The sequence below is a fragment of the Alternaria postmessia genome (assembly GCF_024291825.1).
Source record: "Alternaria postmessia strain BMP 2775 chromosome Unknown scaffold_6, whole genome shotgun sequence".
NCBI lineage: Eukaryota > Fungi > Ascomycota > Dothideomycetes > Pleosporales > Pleosporaceae > Alternaria > Alternaria postmessia.
This window is the reverse complement of record NW_026260079.1, coordinates 189,201-208,355: the sequence shown is the minus strand read 5'-3', so window position 1 is coordinate 208,355 and position 19,155 is coordinate 189,201. Positions and strand designations below refer to the sequence as shown.

General features: G+C 51.8%; 5 protein-coding genes across 5 annotated transcripts; 3 read left to right on the top strand and 2 right to left on the bottom strand.

The window, feature by feature from the left end:
• Positions 1-945: 945 nt before the first annotated feature.
• On the bottom strand, positions 946-1,515 carry J4E82_001582 (uncharacterized protein; the record flags this gene model as incomplete). Its single annotated transcript, XM_051727891.1, has 1 exon — positions 946-1,515. One exon carries the CDS (start codon positions 1,513-1,515, stop codon positions 946-948), a length of 570 nt encoding a protein of 189 aa, XP_051592246.1.
• Positions 1,516-4,171: 2,656 nt separating this feature from the next.
• Positions 4,172-5,273, top strand: J4E82_001581 (uncharacterized protein; the record flags this gene model as incomplete). The annotated part of the gene is made up of 2 exons (XM_051727890.1): positions 4,172-4,522; positions 4,581-5,273. The coding sequence occupies 2 exons, from the start codon at positions 4,172-4,174 to the stop codon at positions 5,271-5,273; spliced, it is 1,044 nt and encodes a 347-aa protein (XP_051592245.1).
• Positions 5,274-8,885: 3,612 nt separating this feature from the next.
• J4E82_001580 (uncharacterized protein) lies at positions 8,886-11,814 on the top strand (the record flags this gene model as incomplete). The annotated part of the gene is made up of 3 exons (XM_051727889.1): positions 8,886-9,446; positions 9,986-11,647; positions 11,788-11,814. 3 exons carry the CDS (start codon positions 8,886-8,888, stop codon positions 11,812-11,814), a joined length of 2,250 nt encoding a protein of 749 aa, XP_051592244.1.
• Positions 11,815-12,227: 413 nt separating this feature from the next.
• Positions 12,228-14,765, bottom strand: J4E82_001579 (uncharacterized protein; the record flags this gene model as incomplete). Its single annotated transcript, XM_051727888.1, has 3 exons — positions 12,228-13,193; positions 13,426-14,200; positions 14,251-14,765. 3 exons carry the CDS (start codon positions 14,763-14,765, stop codon positions 12,228-12,230), a joined length of 2,256 nt encoding a protein of 751 aa, XP_051592243.1.
• A 348-nt stretch (positions 14,766-15,113) lies between these two features.
• Positions 15,114-19,153, top strand: J4E82_001578 (uncharacterized protein; the record flags this gene model as incomplete). Its single annotated transcript, XM_051727887.1, has 3 exons — positions 15,114-15,357; positions 15,491-17,594; positions 17,758-19,153. The coding sequence occupies 3 exons, from the start codon at positions 15,114-15,116 to the stop codon at positions 19,151-19,153; spliced, it is 3,744 nt and encodes a 1,247-aa protein (XP_051592242.1).
• Between the last annotated feature and the right edge of the window lie 2 nt (positions 19,154-19,155).

Sequence of the window (19,155 nt, the reverse complement as noted above, 5' to 3'; positions counted from 1 at the left end):
GCGTGGCCAGGGCGGTTAGTAGGTGTTCCGATACATGGGGTTGGTGTTGCGACAAGTTGGAGGCGTGGGGTGCTTCAGCCTCCCGGTTCGGCTGAGAACCCTGTAAGTAAGGCTTAAAACGGGTATATTTGAGCGCAGCTTGAAGTTTAGACATCGGCGCTGGACATTTTTAATATTGTGAACAAATCGCTTAAAGGACAATTGAACGTAGTATGTTATAACACCAAGTACACAGATAGAATTGATGTAAAGTAGCGTTGATCATGTCACGATGTTGGTGTTCGTCGTGATGTAGCTGGGTGTTCATGATGCGACGCGCTTCGCGTTACGGCTGTGTTTGAGCCCAACCCCATCGTGCTTCAAGCCGTACGTGGCAACGGCAACCACAAAACCGAATGAGCCAGGCAGCCGGAACATTCGTTTGCGAGATTGTGCATTACATGACTTTCAGGCTGCGCGCGTAAACCTCTTCGACAAGATCTTGGACGCCAGGCAACATTGCAAGATGTTTCAAACGTGTCAGGCGGTTGAGTCCTTCATTTGTCCATGGATCTTTCTGGCCTGATTCTGTATGGTAGTTCGTCCTGTAAACGATTGATGTACATGTCCATGTTTCGGTCTCTTGCCTTCTCTGCCTCTTAACTGCTGTTAGTCGCAAATTGCGCCGAATATCCGCCTTCGCTATGTTTGGCTTATGATGTTCCGAAAATAGCCTGACAACACTGGCGTCCGAAGACAGGCTGTACGAGGTGCATGTATGGTGCGGCACAACTGTCGAGCCACCGCCGTAGTCAGTGTAAAGGGCTGCTCATTGGAGTACAGCCGAATTGTAATCCCAATAGTATGTACAAGCAGGCTTGCATACATCCACATGGCAGCTGGTATCTCTTCTCCTTTCATTGCTGATCCGCGCTGAATTGTCACGTCTTCGTGTACATCCCGCCTTCAAAAGTCCAACACAAGTTGGGGCGCCAGCTTCTCAAGATCCTCTACTTGAAGAAAACCGTCAATGGCACCCCCATCTTTTGCAGACGCTTTCATCTCGTCTTGGCTTCTAAGAAAAGCTTCTGTGACGAAGATGTCAATGTACTTTCCGACCAGCTTCATCGCACCGGTTTGTATTTGTATGTTTAGATCCTCAAAGTTCTCGAGAAGCAGACGTGCGAGGAGAGGTCGTGGTACGACGGGTTCGGAAAGGGCGGGGTTGGCTGGTGGTGGTTTGGGAGCAGCGGGTGCGTCCTCCATTATGTCGTCAAAGTCTGAGAGGTTTAGATCTTCGGCAAGCTCTTCGTCTTGATCATCGTCAGATAGGTCGATTATCTCGGCCGCTGGCTGGAAGCCGTTCTTTGAGCCTGCCGCATTGCTCTTTTTGGCTGGGCCCGTCGCGCGGGAAGCTGCTGCTGGGGCGCGTTTCGTGGTTGTAGATGCCTGGGAAGCCGCGTTGACAGGCCGTGGTGGATTGAACGACGGGCCTTTTCTGCGCGAAGCATTCGCTGTCGCGTTTTTCGGTGGCATCTGAGACGTAATCGGGCCTGCGCTGCGTTGCGAGCGGTCACTTGGTGTGCGAAGTGAGGCGACTGCGGTTGGTGATGATGTCCGCGCCGATCCACACCTGGTCAACACGCCGCGCGCTCTCACGTGGATATTACCTTCACCAGCGCAATGCCATTACTCTGATACAGTAGCACTTTAAACCACACGCTCGCGATGCTCATGGCATTCAGATCGACAGCGCATTCATGGAGCGCGAACAGCAGGCTTGTATTTCCAGGGACAAGCACACTATGTGCATTAATGCTACATAGCCAGCATGATGCACGCCATATTGTGCCAGCTGTATCTCGCTGCACTGTACTGTCATGGATTTGCACGCTTTTTCAACCAAGGTGATAACAGGAGATTGCTTCTGATTGCCAAGCCAACCTCATCCAACCGACCGTTGAACAGGTATAAGAAAACACCGTTATACGGCTAAGGAGAAACACAGACCACGCTTCCTTCGTGTGCCGCCACAAACCCACCTTGAAAGCTTGACAACTTGATCGCGAGCCCAAAAGGCGGGCCGCACGGTTGCGCCATTCAGTTCGTATTGACAATCACGGTTACTTGCGTAGTCTCCGCATTTGATCGAGCCTTCACGATGGGGCTGCAAACTAAAGATACCCGCGAACTTGTGTAATCAAGACGCCATAGTGGCGCCAGAGGGCGGTTTCAACCAGACAAAGAAACGGACCAGCCGTTGAACTATTCTGCTGGTTGAGACGTGAGCCATATGTAGCGAAATGAGATAGAGGTAGTACTATGCGACCGGTAGGGTGCCTCGTTACACGGCGTTGGCAGCAGACATTTCGAAAGGGTCTTGACATGCAGAACGCCTGACACATAGTACATATAGGGGACTGTGCCACGAACAAAGAGGATTTCTTTGGACTGAGGGGGACCTCAGTACTTTTCATTCCGATTGGGTAATGATCGAGTGAGGATTGGAACAGTCATTTCGGAAGAAGTCGAGGCGCAGCGAACATGACAGGCGCAAACTTGGGCGGTTGGCTATCTGCTATGGTGCAACTCCTTACACAGATAGGGAGCCATGCTGTTTGCAACTGTTATCGATGTTCGATCCATTGAATATAAGTGGAGATTGTTAGATCCCGTCGCATTGGGGTCGAGACTCTGAGATGGAAAGGAACTAGTACCTGCATCAGCTGTTTATCTCCCGTCCTTTTGCACTGGGAATCATTTTGGCATTCACATCACGACTGAAGGGTGCATGCTGATGGCTGTTGCAGTGACGGGCTGGTGACTCGTGCGATATTGCGCCCGCCTCGATCTGGCTGGCATAGGCACTTCTGAGTAACATGTGGGCGACGAAGTGTGTTGTGGCTTCGCTCGGCTTCGCTCCGGACTGCGGAGGTAGTGCCTAGGTATCTAGACACAACATGTGCCAGTCACCACCCTCATGCTGTGCGAGCAGGGCGGCTCCAGGTAGAGTAGGGCGGGTGCTGCTTCTTCCCGCTCGCGTAACTCAGAAGAAATCTCGACCAAAAGCGCAGAGACACAGTATGGCACAAGAGGCCCGCCCGCCAAACAGAGGTCGAGACTCCGGAGCGTCCTCCCAAGAGCAGCGGGTCCAGGCTAGGCTGGGTTTGGCGGGGTAGGAGAATGGCCGGTGATGGGGTTAGTGGCAGGCTAGGAGGACAGCGTCAAACCTCGATTGAGTGGTGTTGCGTTGTCGCTGAGATTGATGCCAACGTCTTAGACTAGGGTTGCGTAATGGCGGACTACGGGGTCGCCCTTTCCCCTGTGGGAGGTGCTATTTTGAACTGGCAGTCGCGCGTTGGGTTAGGGAAGCGCAGTGGTTGCAGCTGGCAGGTGCGGGTGGTGGCGCATATGAGTGAGCAAACACGGCTTACTGATAGCTGAAGCTGTGCTGGGAGCCATGATGGAGTGGCCGACGCTTGACACGCATAGCCAGATAAGGATGCAGCGCACAGCCGTCTTCAGCATGGCCAAATGTCAGATACCCAGTCCGATCGTGTGCATGCGCCCAAAACTGCATGGCGGGCGGCTGGCCCGCGCGCAGGTGACGCTGGATCTGAAGCCCTGACCCCTGTCGCTCTACCCGAGATGCTTAGTGCCTGGTGCTGGAGGTGCACTGTGGCATGCGGCGAGCCTCTGGGACCAGACGCCTGGCTATGGAACTGGAAATTATATCATATAGTGGTTCGCTGTCGTCTGCCCAGGGCCCAGCTCCTGCATCTTCATCGGCCAACGACTTCCTTTTGCCATTGCGGGGTGTTTGCTTCAGTCGTCATCCATTCTTAACCCCAGGACTGCCACCGCCCATCACTTTACTATCTTGCCGCACCATTGTCCACTCAACACTGTCAATCAATACACGGACTTCCCCCCAAGTTCCGTGTCCTGATAACCAAACGCCACCGCGTCTCAATTCGGATCTCGTCTCACATTGCAAGATAGAGAAGCGCGCCAGGATCTGCGCTCTTGCATGTTGCACCAACGTCTTTATCCATATCTAGGCGAATAATTCGTTCGCGGCTCCCCAAACAGATAGCCCTGGTCGTCGCTCTTATATCCTCAAGTCCTCCATCTTTTGCTCTTGTCCGTCATGCCCCATTCGGTCAACAATTCTACATCGACCCAAACCAAGATGTCCCGCCCATCGTCCACGTCGACGTACTCTGGCACCAATGCATTTCCCAAGCAGGCAGGCACCGCCCTCCTATCACCGGAAAATGCCGGAGAGCAGCTCTCGCCCTCACCCTCGCAGTTCTCCTTTGCATCGTCGCCACAGTCAGTCCAGAACATCGAGCTTGACTCCCGCGACCGCGCTCGTACTCCTGCCGCCGACGGTGTCGGTCCCCTGCGACCCGTGACTTCCCGCTCCCGTGCTGCCTTCTATGAAGATCAATTTTCATACAAGGACGGTATCGCGTCGTCGGCTCGCGAGCGTGTGACCAAGGATGCGCCTATTGTAGCCGAGCTGCGGACAAATGTTATCGTAAGTTGTTAATTTCCGCCGAGCTCCACTCTTTGGGCAAATCACTAACCCAGCGTAGATCAAAGACGAATACACCCTAGTCACCGACCTCTCGCACCACCTCTCGACGCGCTACCAAAGGCCAGAAGCCTCCATCATGATAACGGTTAACCACTCGGCGTGTATGCTCTTGGGTGGATCCTTTGAGCCCACGTACATGCTCACTATCAACGCTCTGCCAGTGCAATTGCAGCCTACGACCAACAAGCGCAATGCAGCCCTGATCCAAACATTCATGGCCGAGTCCATCGGCGTGTCGTCAGACCGTGGCGTAGTCAAGTTCGTGCCTATTCCCGAAGAGAGCCTCGCCATGAATGGTATGACCGTTTTGGGCGATATTGAGCGCCTCGAACGACAGCAAGCCGAGGAGACTGGCAGCAACATCAAACGTGCCATGACCAAGAGCTCGCGCAGATCCGCCCACAAGGCAAAGAGTAGCAATATGCTCTCTCGTGGTCTGTCCAAAGCTGACCATAGCGCAAGAACCGTCACCTCTGAGGTTTCTCACGATGCGTCCCGCGACTCCGGAATAGCTGTTAACGAGAAGATTGACGATAGCAGAATTGCTAGCAAGAAGTCTGAGCCATTACTCTCCAAGTTCAGCAGGAAGCCCTCTACCTCGCATCCGGCGCCACCACCTATTCCTGCCGACAGGCCTGTCACCCCAGCAGTCAACAAGCGCAAGAGCTTCATGAACGTCTTCCGCAGATAAACGTCTAGTATCATTTCATACATCGCTAGCACAATCGTTTCTTGTTCGGCACACGAAAACCTTCATCCAGCATTTCTCATTTCGACGGCGTTTTAAAAGGGACACATTTCGCTCTAGACCGAGAGTCGGCAACACAGACTCACCTGCTGTACACCCTTATCACGGCATCTGTCAAATTCTGCATATGGCACAACACACGAGCATACTCCAAGTCGCATAGTGCGACAAAACAGCATTGCCAGGCGTTTGGGGTACAACACATCTCATTCCTGTTCATACGAATATACCCTTCTGCATTTCCTTTATCACAAAGCTGTAATGGGCAGAAAGATTACATAGAATCATTAATGGCACAGCAACCATCATTACCGCTTCATCACCTTGCAATTGTGTTCGTGAAACTCCACAGTTGCCGCTGATCAGCATCTCGCCGAGCTGCGCTTCACTCACCGCAAACATGTCCTCTACCGTGCCGTGTCTGGATGCATGTTTGACTAAAACATTGTGATCTTCAAACGATCCAGATCTTTGCCCAAACTGGGTTTGCTTCTCGGGTACGCGTCCCCCAGCCCGATGAAGCTACAACTATATTCTGTTCGGTCGACAGTCGCTAACAAGAAGGGCCGTCGCCGTCTACTTGCCGCGTGGCTAGGCCGAAAACTACCAGACCGCCTGTCAATGCTTGACAGCAAAGTACGGCCGGTGAGTTCGCTTATACAGTATCCTTCCAAGCCGCTCTGCAAAGTAGAGGTGTGAACACTTGAGACTGATAGGCTGTTATTCCAGTAGTTCCGCATTGGCATTTTATTTGTTGACCACTATGCAGTAGGGCTGAGACAGCTATGCGTTGATGTCCGTAACCGGATTATCGGGGTGCGCGGTGAGGCTGAATCGAGTGGTGAGAGTGTCACCGGGATGGGATTTGCTTGACCCGGACGCATTGGCAGATAGCCACACCGGCGCGGCTAACGTGAGCAGCGAGTAGAGCATTTTGTTTTTTCAGCTCTCCACGTTTTACTAGATAGTGGATCTAGACGCGCCACAAAAGCTGATCGGAGACATGTAGCGTGCACGCTAAGTGAACGGGAGAGCTACCATTAGCGTTAAGAAATGTCACCACTTTCTTTCAGCTCTGGCTCGTCGAACGGGGTTTTTGCATGCAGACATGGTATGTGGCTTGGTCCAGCCCTACGGTGTCGGCAAAGGTTTTTTTCTTTGTGCTAACGGCGGCAGTCGAGATTTACGATGCTATTACAGACCACAGTGGTGGCGTTCTGCCACGTGGTTGCGGCTACTTTGCCTCTGGTGAAGATGCACGTGTAGACAGAAGGGCCTGGCGGATCACTGTAATACAAATTTTCCATAGTAAGAACAGGTATCAAAAAGCGACGGCGTTGGGTAAGGACATTAAGCTTGCCATCAGTTCGAACCGAGGTGATCGGAACAAGGTTCGCGGCGATCAACGCTACCTAGGCAGAATGATCAGCGTCGTGGTAGTTTGTGGCTCGCCATATGCGACATTCCGCACTGCTCGCCCAACATCAGGGTGATCACACTAGATGTAAATAGCTTATCGCTTCACGCCTCTGTTTGCAACACTCTCCATGTCAATAAAACATGGTGCTGATTTACCCGTAATCCTTCCACCCAAGAGGTGCTGGTCGCACAACCAATCAGATCCTAGCGAACACATTCCTTGCACTTTGGAAGTTTGCGCTTTCTGGGCTTGGCACATATATGCATGTTGCAAATCATCCAAGCGAGGCTGCAGGTTGGTGAAAAGCGAGTTTGGGTGATGCGCGGTACGATGAAGTAGACGAGATAAGGCAGAATTGGAGAGGGATCGCCATAAGTTGCGTAGGCCAAGAATATCTGATAGTTTGGGACTGTTGGAGGTTTGGAATGTTGGTAGAGTTTATCGGGAGTTATTGAATCGCGGGAGCTACGGGTCAAGGGGAGGGCGATTTTAAGTTTGCGATGAATGACGTCATGGGCTACAACGAATCTTGGGTCGGTCGGAAGTCTCCATGAGCTTATTCAGTATCCCTGATTTCACATCGAATTGGAGACCACGATCTGCTTACACATTGGGTATTTCGAGTCGACGAATCATGATTATTGTAACGTGTTTGAATTAGCTCTGGCTTGGAGGTTTGTCTAGTGTTGAACTTCCATAGATAATGGGTCTTGGTTGATTTGTGCCGAAGGTCTAAATTGTCGCGTCATAATCAATCTGTTCATTCATATGCTGGCATGTTTATCTGAACTCACCCTAGGTATTCCTGTTTTAGTCTACCCACAACCACCTTCCCGAGAAGCTGCTCATTATGTAGTAAGTGTACTCAGGTATCGTCTCGAGCAACAGACTGCGTAGGGTAATTGCTTACCTTTGTACCTTGCGATCGTGTCAACTTCTCCATCTCTGTTATAATAACATCCTCGCCCACTTGGAGATCCTCTGGAAAGGCAGCCGGTTTGAACCTCGAAGCGAGGCCCTCGGATGAGTGATGAGATTGAATAGGAGTGAAGCCTCAAAGGTTCCAAAAGCAGGTGAATGCACGTATTCTTCTAGACGTCGCGGCTGCTACTCCATCTTCTTCCCTATTTTAAGGCCCAAATGTAGCTGGGTTGAAAGTCGGATTACAGCGGCCCATGTACTCGGGTGTATGACGAGACAAAGCCCGTCAGCCGCAACATTGTATAGAGGAAAAGATGACTTCCCCGTCATAAACCTATCGCGCTTGGTAAAATGACGCGATAGGTGAAGAGTAGAGATGATCGCTTACGCGTACTGTACATACGGCCTGTGGTGAGCTGGAGGCGACAGGCTACCATCCCCACATCCCCGCTTCCACCTCGCTGCTTCCTCCCACGCCCAACCCTCCACGTGCAAAAACTCAACGAACCACGACAATGTGCAACACACCGTTCAAGCTCTAGCCGAGTTAAAGCGGCTTATGGCAGAACGTGACATCTGATGCGGCACGGGATGGTGGGCACCGCCTTAAGCCTGCGCGATGGCTCGAGCCCTTGGGCTTGTGTTGCTACCACGATCAGGATACATGATTGATGACTTCCCAAGGCTTTTGGAACAGGTTTGGATTACTGCAGAAAGATAGAGAGATATGCGTAAGAGCCGTGCAGAATTACTATGGGGGATGTAAAGTGGAAGAGTTTGAAGAGCAGGGCTACTGCAGTTGTACGATTCTTGTCCCGCCATCGAGAAGCGTGTCTACAATCAACGAAACTCTACCTGTGGTTCTTGCAGACACGCGCGGCGAGGAACGACCTGCTTTCATCGTCCAGCTTCGACCGGCACTGCACGCCCTTGACCTCAACATCGTACGTGCTGCTAGCATGACTTATCCAACGCTAGTTCCAACTATCGAACTTCTCGAATTAGCATTACCCGGAGGCATATATGTCTATGAGATGGAAAAACTTGAAGGCGCACAGTTGCGTCGTTTGCAGGGGCGTGAACGTTCACTCGATGCTGGTTCAAGGGAACGACTACAACGTCTCGTCGCGAGTTTTGCGGACCTTATCGCGCAAAGTTGGCACTCACCACTTGGGACCCCATTCATGTCGAGAGCGATACGAGTAGACTCACCTATGGATGAGAGTTCATCGGTACTCTCGCAGTGCCGCGGCAAGGTCGGCTCAACCATTATTTCTAGGCTTGAGAGATTAGCTGCTGAGCTGCCGGACACTCATCTCCGCCAAAGAGCGAGCCAAGTATTGGGCGCAGTGCAGCGGATAAGCGATTATTCAGTGACAATCAATCACGGAGATCTCATCCCATCTAATATTTTGGTTGACAAGAATACCTGGAAGATCACAGGCCTAGTGGATTGGGCGGAGGCAGAGTACTTACCTTTCGGAACCTGTCTGTACGGACTCGAACATCTTCTTGGATATATCACTCCACCTGCCTCCGGTATCGCACCTATATGGACATACTTTGACGGTGCGGCACAGCTTCGTGAGTTGTTTTGGACGCGGTTAATCGACGCCGTGCCGGAACTGGGGGCCCGAATGGAAGATGTAAGGGTGATGAGAGATTTAGGCGTGCTACTCTGGTATGGTATCGCTTGGGATGAGGGTGCTATCGATCGCATTGTTAATGAGGTGGATGATGTGGAGGAGGTGACCGAACTTCGTGCTTTTCTAACTGTATGTTGAGACGAGATCGTGCGAGGCATATATGAAGAGCGCATCGGTTATGTCTCTACCTTTGTCGTCTGAGTTCTTTCGATTCGTCTTCCTACTGTTCTGCTCTGCTCTGACTCTATCAAGCAACATGCTCGTCAATGTTATGGATCGCGCGCGCGTCGCACTTTCTCCTCCGATGGTGGGCGCCCCTTCCTATACACAGCGTACCTTCTGTATACACGTAGGCAACATTTCAAACCTTCTTACGATTCATGTTCACTCTCTTCTGATCTGTATTTCACCACTCTTGTCACTCTGCTTCACCTCATCATACTGATCAAAGCAAAAGCGTTGCCAAAAGTTTCGGCATCATCTTCATCGCACCGTATAGGCGCAGTAAGCACAAAAGTGGAGCAACTTGTGGAGCAAGGAGTAGTGAGCAGACTCCTCATTTCTTTCTGTGGTGAAGAACTGGCAAGCCAGGACATAGGAAAGGCAATATGGTCCTCACTCCGCGAGGCGCTACAAACGCAGAGCTGGCAATGGCTGACATGGAATAGCCCAAAACTATTCGAAAGGCGGGCGATACTACTCATGCCCTCATTTCCAGTACTGAGAAGGTAAAGAAAGCTTCACTGCAGCGAGAGGTGCCTAGCACTCATCCCAAAATGGCGATCTCCGGCACCAGCAGTGAGTGTGATCTCAGTCTCACATCTCCAAGCACTGGCGAAGTTCCAAAGCGACTCGCAACAAGCACTCCCAGGAAGAAACAAGGCTCGGTCGATCCTGGTGAACGCACCGTCTCCTCTGCTCTCCGAAGGCTTGCACCGAAGCCTTTTGCAAACGTGAGCGGTAGCTGTCAAAACCCAATCATCGTTGAGGAGACTGCATCACCGCCACGGCAAGCAGTACGAGCTCAGAAGCGCAAACCCAGACACAAGAAGCTGACAAAAACCCATCAATCAATCGGCGATGGGTATAGAGACCTATATAGCTATCACCCTTTTAGAACAGCATTGACAGCCATACCTCCGAGCGGCAGCACGTTCACTGGACATCAGAGCCATGACATATACCGCATGATGAACGCAAAGATAACTGCGGCCCCAAATGTCAGCCCGAACGCCGCGTGGGGCCGCCATACTCTGAACGTACCTTTTGAAGTGCAATACCCGCTCTCCTCGCAGGTTTTTATGCAGCAGCAGAACGCGTCAGAATATTGGTCCCCGTACTCCCAGAACCATCAGGCTCAAATTCCTCCTAATACTCATGGGTACCCAACGGTTCCATCTCAGAACGAAGACCTGCTCCGTAGGAGAGCCATTCATTATATCCAAGAGTACTCGCGGCATTCACCGCTGAAGAGATGGCTGTCTGACGCCGACCCTGACAAGACTAGCGGCGATGAAGCCGAAGGACACGAGGAGCATATTAGACCGCAACCAAACTCTTCAACTGCTCAGTCGCATTCCATGCCACAATCCACGATACGTAATATTCGCTATTCTATCAATCACAAGCCAACGACCCATCAAGATCCAGATCCCAACCTCTTGGTCAGACATCTCATTGAGCATACTTCACTCATCACGTCGTTGCTACAGCTGTATTCTCACTCCACCGATCCTAAGGGCTTAAAGAATGACATATCGATGATGTTTCAAGTACAGAATCAGTATGTGACTGACTGGATGAAGGCTGAATCACTTGACTCGCACAAGCGACGCAAGATTGACGGTGACAGCACCGTCAGCCTGGATGATTGCCTACGGCCGATCATGACTTCTGCGACCAGAGCCCAGAACGAGAAAGACGACATGTTGCGCCAGGTTCTTTCTGCTAATGCTGATATGTGGCAAGATGGTACAGGGCATGGCGTTGCGGACGTATTTGCGGTTGTACCTGCGTCGCCGCCACTCGTGAACAGTCTCAATGGACGAACAGTCAGCTCTACGCTTGTACCTTCGATTTCGACGGCACACGATCTCCCTGTTCAGGAACAGAGCAGAACTACTGGCAGCTCCATCACAACTCCAATAAATCCGATCTCGAATTCCACCACAGGAGCAGCACACTGGAAAGGTTTGTCTGTCACCTCCAACATGGAGGAGATACAGATAAAATCCGGAAGCCCATCAGTTAGCCCAAAGGATTACTCTAAGAGTTCGACCGACTTGAGCCACCTCTCAAGCGCTTCCAAAGACCCGGAAGCTCTTACTAGAGTAACACTTCACCCAGCTGATAGTCTCATCAATCCCTCTCCCAATCGCATGAATAGCCGTTCACCTCCTCACAACAAACACGCAACCATACAACATACAGCTCCAAATTCCGATGACGAAGTCCACATTGCCAATAACAGCTATGCCTCAGGCAGCTCTCACAATGAAAGTTCAAACGATTTGCGGGTCCAGGAACCCAGTCTTTCGATTTGAACCACGTGTGGGTGCTGCCAGTGGGCGAGCAAGAGCAACTTCGTTGTCAAAGGAGTAAGTGAGAGGAATAGTATGGCTGCGAGTGCTGTGCGAGGAGCGGAAGAGGATTGATGAGTTGAGGAGTACTTGGAAGAGAATGTGTGTCTTCCGTTACACGTTATGAGTAGGCTGAAGCCAAAAGTGTTGTAGGTGTTGCAATGCGATCATGTAAAGCACCCTGTCATACGGTAGAACCATGCAGAAAAGCGAAATCTCTCATGTATCATGATTCCATATTCTATTTGGGTATCAAGTGACTATTCCCTTTTCATCTCGAGTAAACTAAATCAGCGTCATCCCTAGCACCAGGACCACATCTATTAATTCACTAGTTGCCCTTGTTTCCTCTCTTGCCTCCTCTCTTCTTCCTCTCCACATGACCCATCAACGACTTTTTAACATCTCCCAAACTCCTCTTGTTTTTAATCTTGGCTTTGCCCAGCGTCATCAAGAAGTTCTTCTTCCTTGCCTTCTCCTGATTCGTCGTGCTCTTGCCCTCAGCTGCCTTTTGCTCCTTCTTCTTCTTAGCATGCGAACTGTGGTTCGTCTCGCGGTCTGCGCGTGCAAGAGCGATCTTCTCTTCTTTGGTGTTCTTTTTGCCAATCTTTGCGGCAAGCTCGATGGTATCGGCCGTGATGGCTTCGTCGGCGTGGCGGGCGGCGAGGAGTTGGGCGCGTTTGGAGGAGGCGAGGGAGGAGGTTATTGTTGACGAGGCACGGAGGGCTTGGAGTTGTTTAAGGTCGGCTGGGGTAAGGATAGTAGTGGTGAGGAGTTTAGAGATGGATTTGCTCTCTGGTTCGGCGCTCTTGGAGGGTTCTTTGCTGTCTGGTCCTGGTGTTGGTGTCGTGGTATCGAGCTTAGCCTTCTTTGCTGGCCTGTCTTTCTTTTCCTTTTCGTCTTCAGAGTCGCTAATTTGGATATCCTCGCCATCGCTCTCTACATTGATCCAGCCACCTGAATCGTCGCTATCACCGTCACTTTCCACATCCCACTTCTTCCAGTCATCTTCGTCATCAAGCTCAACGTCGCCGTTGTCCGCGTCAGGGTCCAGGCCAGCAGCTTCCAGCTTTTTCCTGCGCTCCTCTTCTTTCCACTTCTCGAGTAGCTCAATGCCTTCGATCTCTCCAATAGCTTCTTCACCGTATCGGCGTTCTTTGATAGTGCCAGCGCGGATACCCATTGTCGCGTCCTTGCCACGATCGCGTTTCTTGAGGAGGTCTGCACCGACTTCACGGTAAAGTGAAAGAAGTCCTTTGGCGGCCATCATCGTGCCCTTGTCCTTGGATTTGCGGTACTACCTTGTGTCAGTATACATCATGATATCAGTATACATCATGATATCAGGGCGAGGTGTCTGAGAGGATGTAGCAGAAACAAGGGTATCAGAGTTGCGACAAGCGCTTGGGTTTGTATTCAGATAGCGGGGTCTTAAGCCGCCTCATTAACACGGACCAAATGTTCTCATCATGAAAAACACAGAGTGCGACGCGATGCGGTGGGAGGATAGAAAATGTGAGTTGACTTACCATAACCAAGTCCTGGAGCAAGGTGTCCGTCATAGCTAATGGTTGACGTGCGCAAACCTCGCGAATGGCATTCAGACCTGCTGCCGCAACCTCAGAGGCTGATGCTTCTGACACAAACTCGTTCGCAATCTTCTGCACCAGCGGTTCGAGCACATCTGGCGGTACATACGAGTGTGTCGCTTGCGCTAAGCATGCCAAGTAACTTGTGACAGACGCTTGCCGAGGAGTGAGATGCTTCAAGAAGTATGAGTATAGCGGGAGGACTGTGAGCTGATGTAATCCAACAAGACGAGTAACAAGCTGCAACACCAGCAGTTTCGTTTCGAGGGCGAGTTTGTTCTTGGAGTTCTGGACGTGCTTCGAGAAGAGCGTTTCGGCGAAGCCTTGAGGATCGTGGAGGAGGTGGAGCGCACTGAAGTTGAGAGGATGAGGTGCATTCTTCTTCTTCTGCTTCTTCTTTATAGTGGCAGCTGCAGTCCTCAGTTCGCGGGCCTTCTTCTTGCTCTTCTTGTTGATGCCAGCTGAATGCTTCAATTTGGCCATGTCGACATCATTGTCGTCATCGCTGCTCTCCTCTGCAGCGGCCTCTCGTTCCTCGTCACCACCAAGGAAGAACTTGGTGCCGCCGAAAACGGTCTTTTCGTTGTCGCTTAGAGCGGCCAAGCGCATGACCTCGACTGCGCGCGCATCGGTCCATATTTGGCGCTTCCAAAGCTCTCTTGTGATCTTCACGGCCCATATGCCCTTGGGTGAGGAGGAATCTGATTCTAGGAGGCTTTGACTAGTTAGTCAATGATCTTGGTACACTCGCAGGATATTGCATACTTGTAAAGCGCTGTCTGCATAGACTTGTTGAGCTTGTGGTTGACAGTCTTTGCGTTGGAAGACCGAAGGTCTGAGATGATCTTGGTGTAGAGTAGTTGTCGCAGACTCTTGCTGTTGGTCGTCACAAGAATGGGAAACAGGGTGTTGAGAAGTGTGATCGAGTCGATGACTTCTTTCCGCTTGAGCAGGCAGTATGCTCCGACGACCTTGTCTCTCAAGTCATACTCCAGCACCTCGTGGTGGGTGAGCAGCAGCTCTAGATCCCGGGGAAACTCTGATGCAATATCGGGGTAGAGGTCTGAGGTGTGCGACACGAATTCGATGAGGTCCTTGAGCGCGACCAGACCGCTATCTGAGGTGCTTGGGTCGGCCAGGAAGAGGTCGAGGAGGGTTCGGTACTGCTGCCATTGCTGCTCAAAGTCGTCTCTGTACGATTGAGGGTCTCGTTTCAGCTTGAAGCGGAGTGCTGCGTGGTCAGACTCCAGCTTCTCGAGGGCACCAACTTTGCGCTTCATGGTGTCGACTTGGGATCTGGGGGGTGAGGAAGTTGTCGTGGCTGTCGTCGAGTACGCGCCTGTGTAGACTTTGCGACATGAAATTTTAGTGGGGCCCATCCCACCAATTGGTCAGGGCGGACCGACACTAGGCCGAGAAGCTCTGGCCTCTTTGCGCGTAAATCTTTCATCCTCGACAACTTGCGCCAGCCACTTTTCAGACGCGCTGCCCTACAACGGCGCGCATCACATTCAACAAGCTCATACACCGCTCTTGATTGATCGTGGTCTGTTTCTCAACCTTACCCGCGTGTCTTCAGATATCGACGCGACTGTAATACCTGGGCCAGCGCCCGCCCATTGCCCACCATGACGAGCTTCTCTTCCATGTCCCTGTACGCCTTGACGGTGAAGCAGCCGACAGCGACACAGGACGCCATTTCCGGCGACTTTCTTGGAAACGGCAAGCAGCAGATTCTCACAGCGAGCGGCTCACGACTGGCTATCCTCGAGGTCTCGCGGCGACAGAAGGGCTTCCAAGAGCTGTACTCGCAGGATGTGTTTGGCATCATTCGTCGTATAGCCAAGTTCAGGATCGCAGGCGGCACCAAAGGTATGTTAGTCCATCTTCCCCGCTACAAGCAGTATAGTGATTTTCAAAGCACACGACACCCTCGAGCTCCCAGCTCCCTGAGCCCACGGTGGACTGGACTGCAAACACTAAGAACCTCTACTGACTCCGTCAGACCATATTGTCATAACCACCGACTCCGGACGGTTAGTCACATATGAGTACATGCCAGATGAGCATACCTTCAAGACCGTTCACTTCGAGACGTTCGGCAAGTCTGGAATACGACGCGTAGTGCCGGGCGAGTATCTAGCAGCCGACCCGAAAGGGCGCGCTATCATGATCGCCTCGACGGAGAAGAACAAGCTTGTCTACATTCTTACCCGAAGTGGCCAGACGGATATTGCCATCTCCTCACCGCTAGAGGCACACAAGCCACAGACGTTGGTGTACTGCCTTATTGGACTTGATGTTGGATATGACAATCCCATGTTCGCTACATTGGAGGTAGACTACTCCAACTCGGAGACTGACCCTACTGGTGAAGCCTACGAAGAGATCAAGAAGGAGTTGGTATACTACGAGCTGGACCTTGGTCTTAACCATATCGTCCGGAAGTGGTCGGAGCCAGTTGATCGTACCGCCAATACCCTCTTCCGGGTACCTGGAGGACCAAACGCTCCGAGCGGTGTTCTATGCTGTGGAGAGGATAGCATCACATACCGCCGCATCTTCAACAACAAGTCAAGTGTGCACCGACTGGCCATTCCACGCCGCGAAGGAGCCACTGAAGACCCAAATCGCAAGCGCATGATCGTTGCTGGTACTCTATACTCTCTCAAAGGCGGTGATTTCTTCTACCTCCTACAAACAGAGGACGGTGATGTCTTCAAGCTTACTGTAGAAGCCACCAGCGGTACCGTCGACAAGATCAAGATCAAATACTTTGATACCATCCCCGTCGCGACGAGCATTTGCATTCTGAGGGCAGGCTTCGTGTACGCTGCCTGCGAATCTGGAGACCGCATCTTGTATGAACTGGAGTCTTTGGGAGACGAGACGGAAGATCCTGTTTTCGAGAGCGATCAATTCCCTGTCGACCCTGAGACCTCTTTCGCACCTCCCTTCTTCAAGCCTCGGGCGCTTGTCAACCTCACTGCAGTTGAGACGATGCCCAGTCTCAATCCGATTATGGGCATGGAAGTTGCCAACCCTGCGCTGGAGGACGCGCCCCAAGTTTACACGATCAACGGTGCCGGTGGCCGGAGTTCATTCCGCACCACCAGGAACGCGCTGGAGGTTCTGGATCTTATTGAGTCGCCGTTGCCGCAGAACGCTTCCGACGTCTGGACTACGAAGCTGACCAGCGAAGACGAAACTGATACACTTATTGTCATGTGTCTTCACAGCAGAACGCTCGTTCTCAAAATTGGCGACGATGTCGAGGAAGCTGCGAATACCGGCTTTCTTCCAGACACCAACACGCTTGGTGTGCAACAGTTCGGTGAAGACTGTATCATCCAGATCCATCCTAAGGGTATTCGTCACATCCAGGGCATCCAGTTCCCTAATGACGATGCAAGTGCGACGCACGCTAGTCTGACTGACTGGCAACCCCCAGCGCATCGCACTATCGTAGCTTGTGCCACGAACAACCGACAAGTTGCTATAGCGCTAAGTTCCGGCCAAATCCTGTACTTTGAATGCGACGCAGATGGATCGCTTGCCATGGCTGAGGAGGAGATTGCTTTAGACAGCACTATCAACTGTCTTGCAATGCCTGATGTACCTGAGGGTAGTGTGCGAGCTTTCTTCTTGGCTGTCGGGTGCAGCGACCAGACTGTCAGGATTTTCAACTTGAGTCCTGACATGGAAGGAAACATCCTGCGAAGTATCTCTGTCCAGGCCCTCACCTCACCGCCTAGTGACTTGACCATCAACCTCATGACGGACAAGTCTCCTCGTGGATACAGCCAGTTCTTGCACATCGGTCTACGAAGTGGTGTATACATCAGATCGGTACTAGATGAGATGACTGGCGACATTGGCGACACTCGGAGACGCTTCCTTGGGCCAGAGCCTATCAAGTTTGCGAAGGTGACTGTTGCCCGCGAACCTGCTATTATTGCAATGACCTCAAGGCCATGGCTAGGTTACACTCATCCTCGTACCGGAGTGTTGCAGCTGACACCGCTGAACTACATTCCATTCAAGTCCGCGTGGAACTTTGATGGTTCCCAATTCAAGGGAATCATCTGCGTCAGCGGCAACGAGCTACGGTAAGCACCTTCCATCTATTTCCCCCAACTGCAATGATGAAACTCTGTACTCCCTAAACACGATGAGGGCAATAACAAATTTCCAATTGTTCCTACTGAAAGCAGTTATCAATTCGTTCTTGTTACATACACAACATGCACGATTAGTTGCTGACCACAACAGAATCTTCACCTTCAATGACCTAACGGACAATACGACTTACGAGAACATACCACTCAAGTACACCCCAAGGAAGATGGTCGGATGGCACGACCAGGGTGTGTTCTACGTAATCGAGAGCGACAACAACACTATAAGTGCCGACAGACGCCAACAGCTTATCGCACACGCCGGTGTCAAGAAGGAGGATGATGGCACCAACGGCTCGATGGAAGTCGAGAACGCCAACGGTGGTGCAACGAATGGCACCGACGATAGCGACGAGCTTCCAGCAGTTGACTTTGGTTACCCAAGAGCTCAGGGCAGCTGGGCTTCTTGTATCCAAGTTGTCGATCCTGTGAGCGAAAAGACTGTCACCCACACCGTAGAGCTCAATGGCAACCAGTCACTTGTCAGCGCCGCCTTGGTGTTCTTCGAGAGCCGTGGTGAGGAAGCATTCTTGGTTGTTGGCACTGCCAAAGACTTGAGCTTCACTCCTTTCAAATACACATCTGCTTCTATCCAGGTGTACAAGATCAACCCCACCGGTCGTGAGCTGGAGTTCTTCCACGAGACTGAGGTCAGCGACCCGCCTCTAGCGCTACTTGCATTCAAAGGAAAGCTCATTGCTGGTGTCGGTCGCCATCTGTGTCTCTACGACTGCGGTATGAAGTCTGTCCTACGCAAGGCTCAGGCACCGAACTGTGTACCAACGCGCATCACCGACCTCAAGACGCAAGGCAGCCGACTGGTTGTTTCCGATCAGGCGCAGTCAGTAACGTATGTCGTACACAAAGATCAGGTCCACCCCAATCGCCTGATTCCCTTCGTCGATGACACTATTGCCCGCCACACCTCCGCATCAGAGATGCTGGACTACGACACCACAGTTGGTGGTGACAAGTTCGGCAACATCTGGCTTGTGCGCTGCCCACAGAAGGTCTCCGAGTCTTCTGACGAGTCGCCTGATGGTTCCGATCTCCTAGTAGATAAGGGCTACTTGGGTGGTACGCCGAACCGCCTCGACCTTATCGCACACTACTTTACGAACGACATTCCCGTCTCCATTCAGAAGACTGTCCTACTATCAGGTGGTGAACGCATCATCTTCTGGGCTGGTCTCCAGGGTACTCTTGGTGCACTTATCCCCTTCAACTCCCGCCGACAGCACAAGATGTTCCAACAACTGGAGCTACAACTTCGGTCAGACGACAAGCCACTGTCGGGTCGCGATCATCTCGCCTTCCGCAGCTACTTCGCGCCGGTCAAGAGCGTGATCGATGGTGATCTCATTGAGCGCTTCTTGGTACTGTCGCGCGACAAACGAGAGAGCATCGCTGGCCAGATGACAGGTGCAGAATGGACACCCAGTATGATTGATGAGGCGATTTGGAACATGAGAGGTCTTTATGCTTTTTAGAT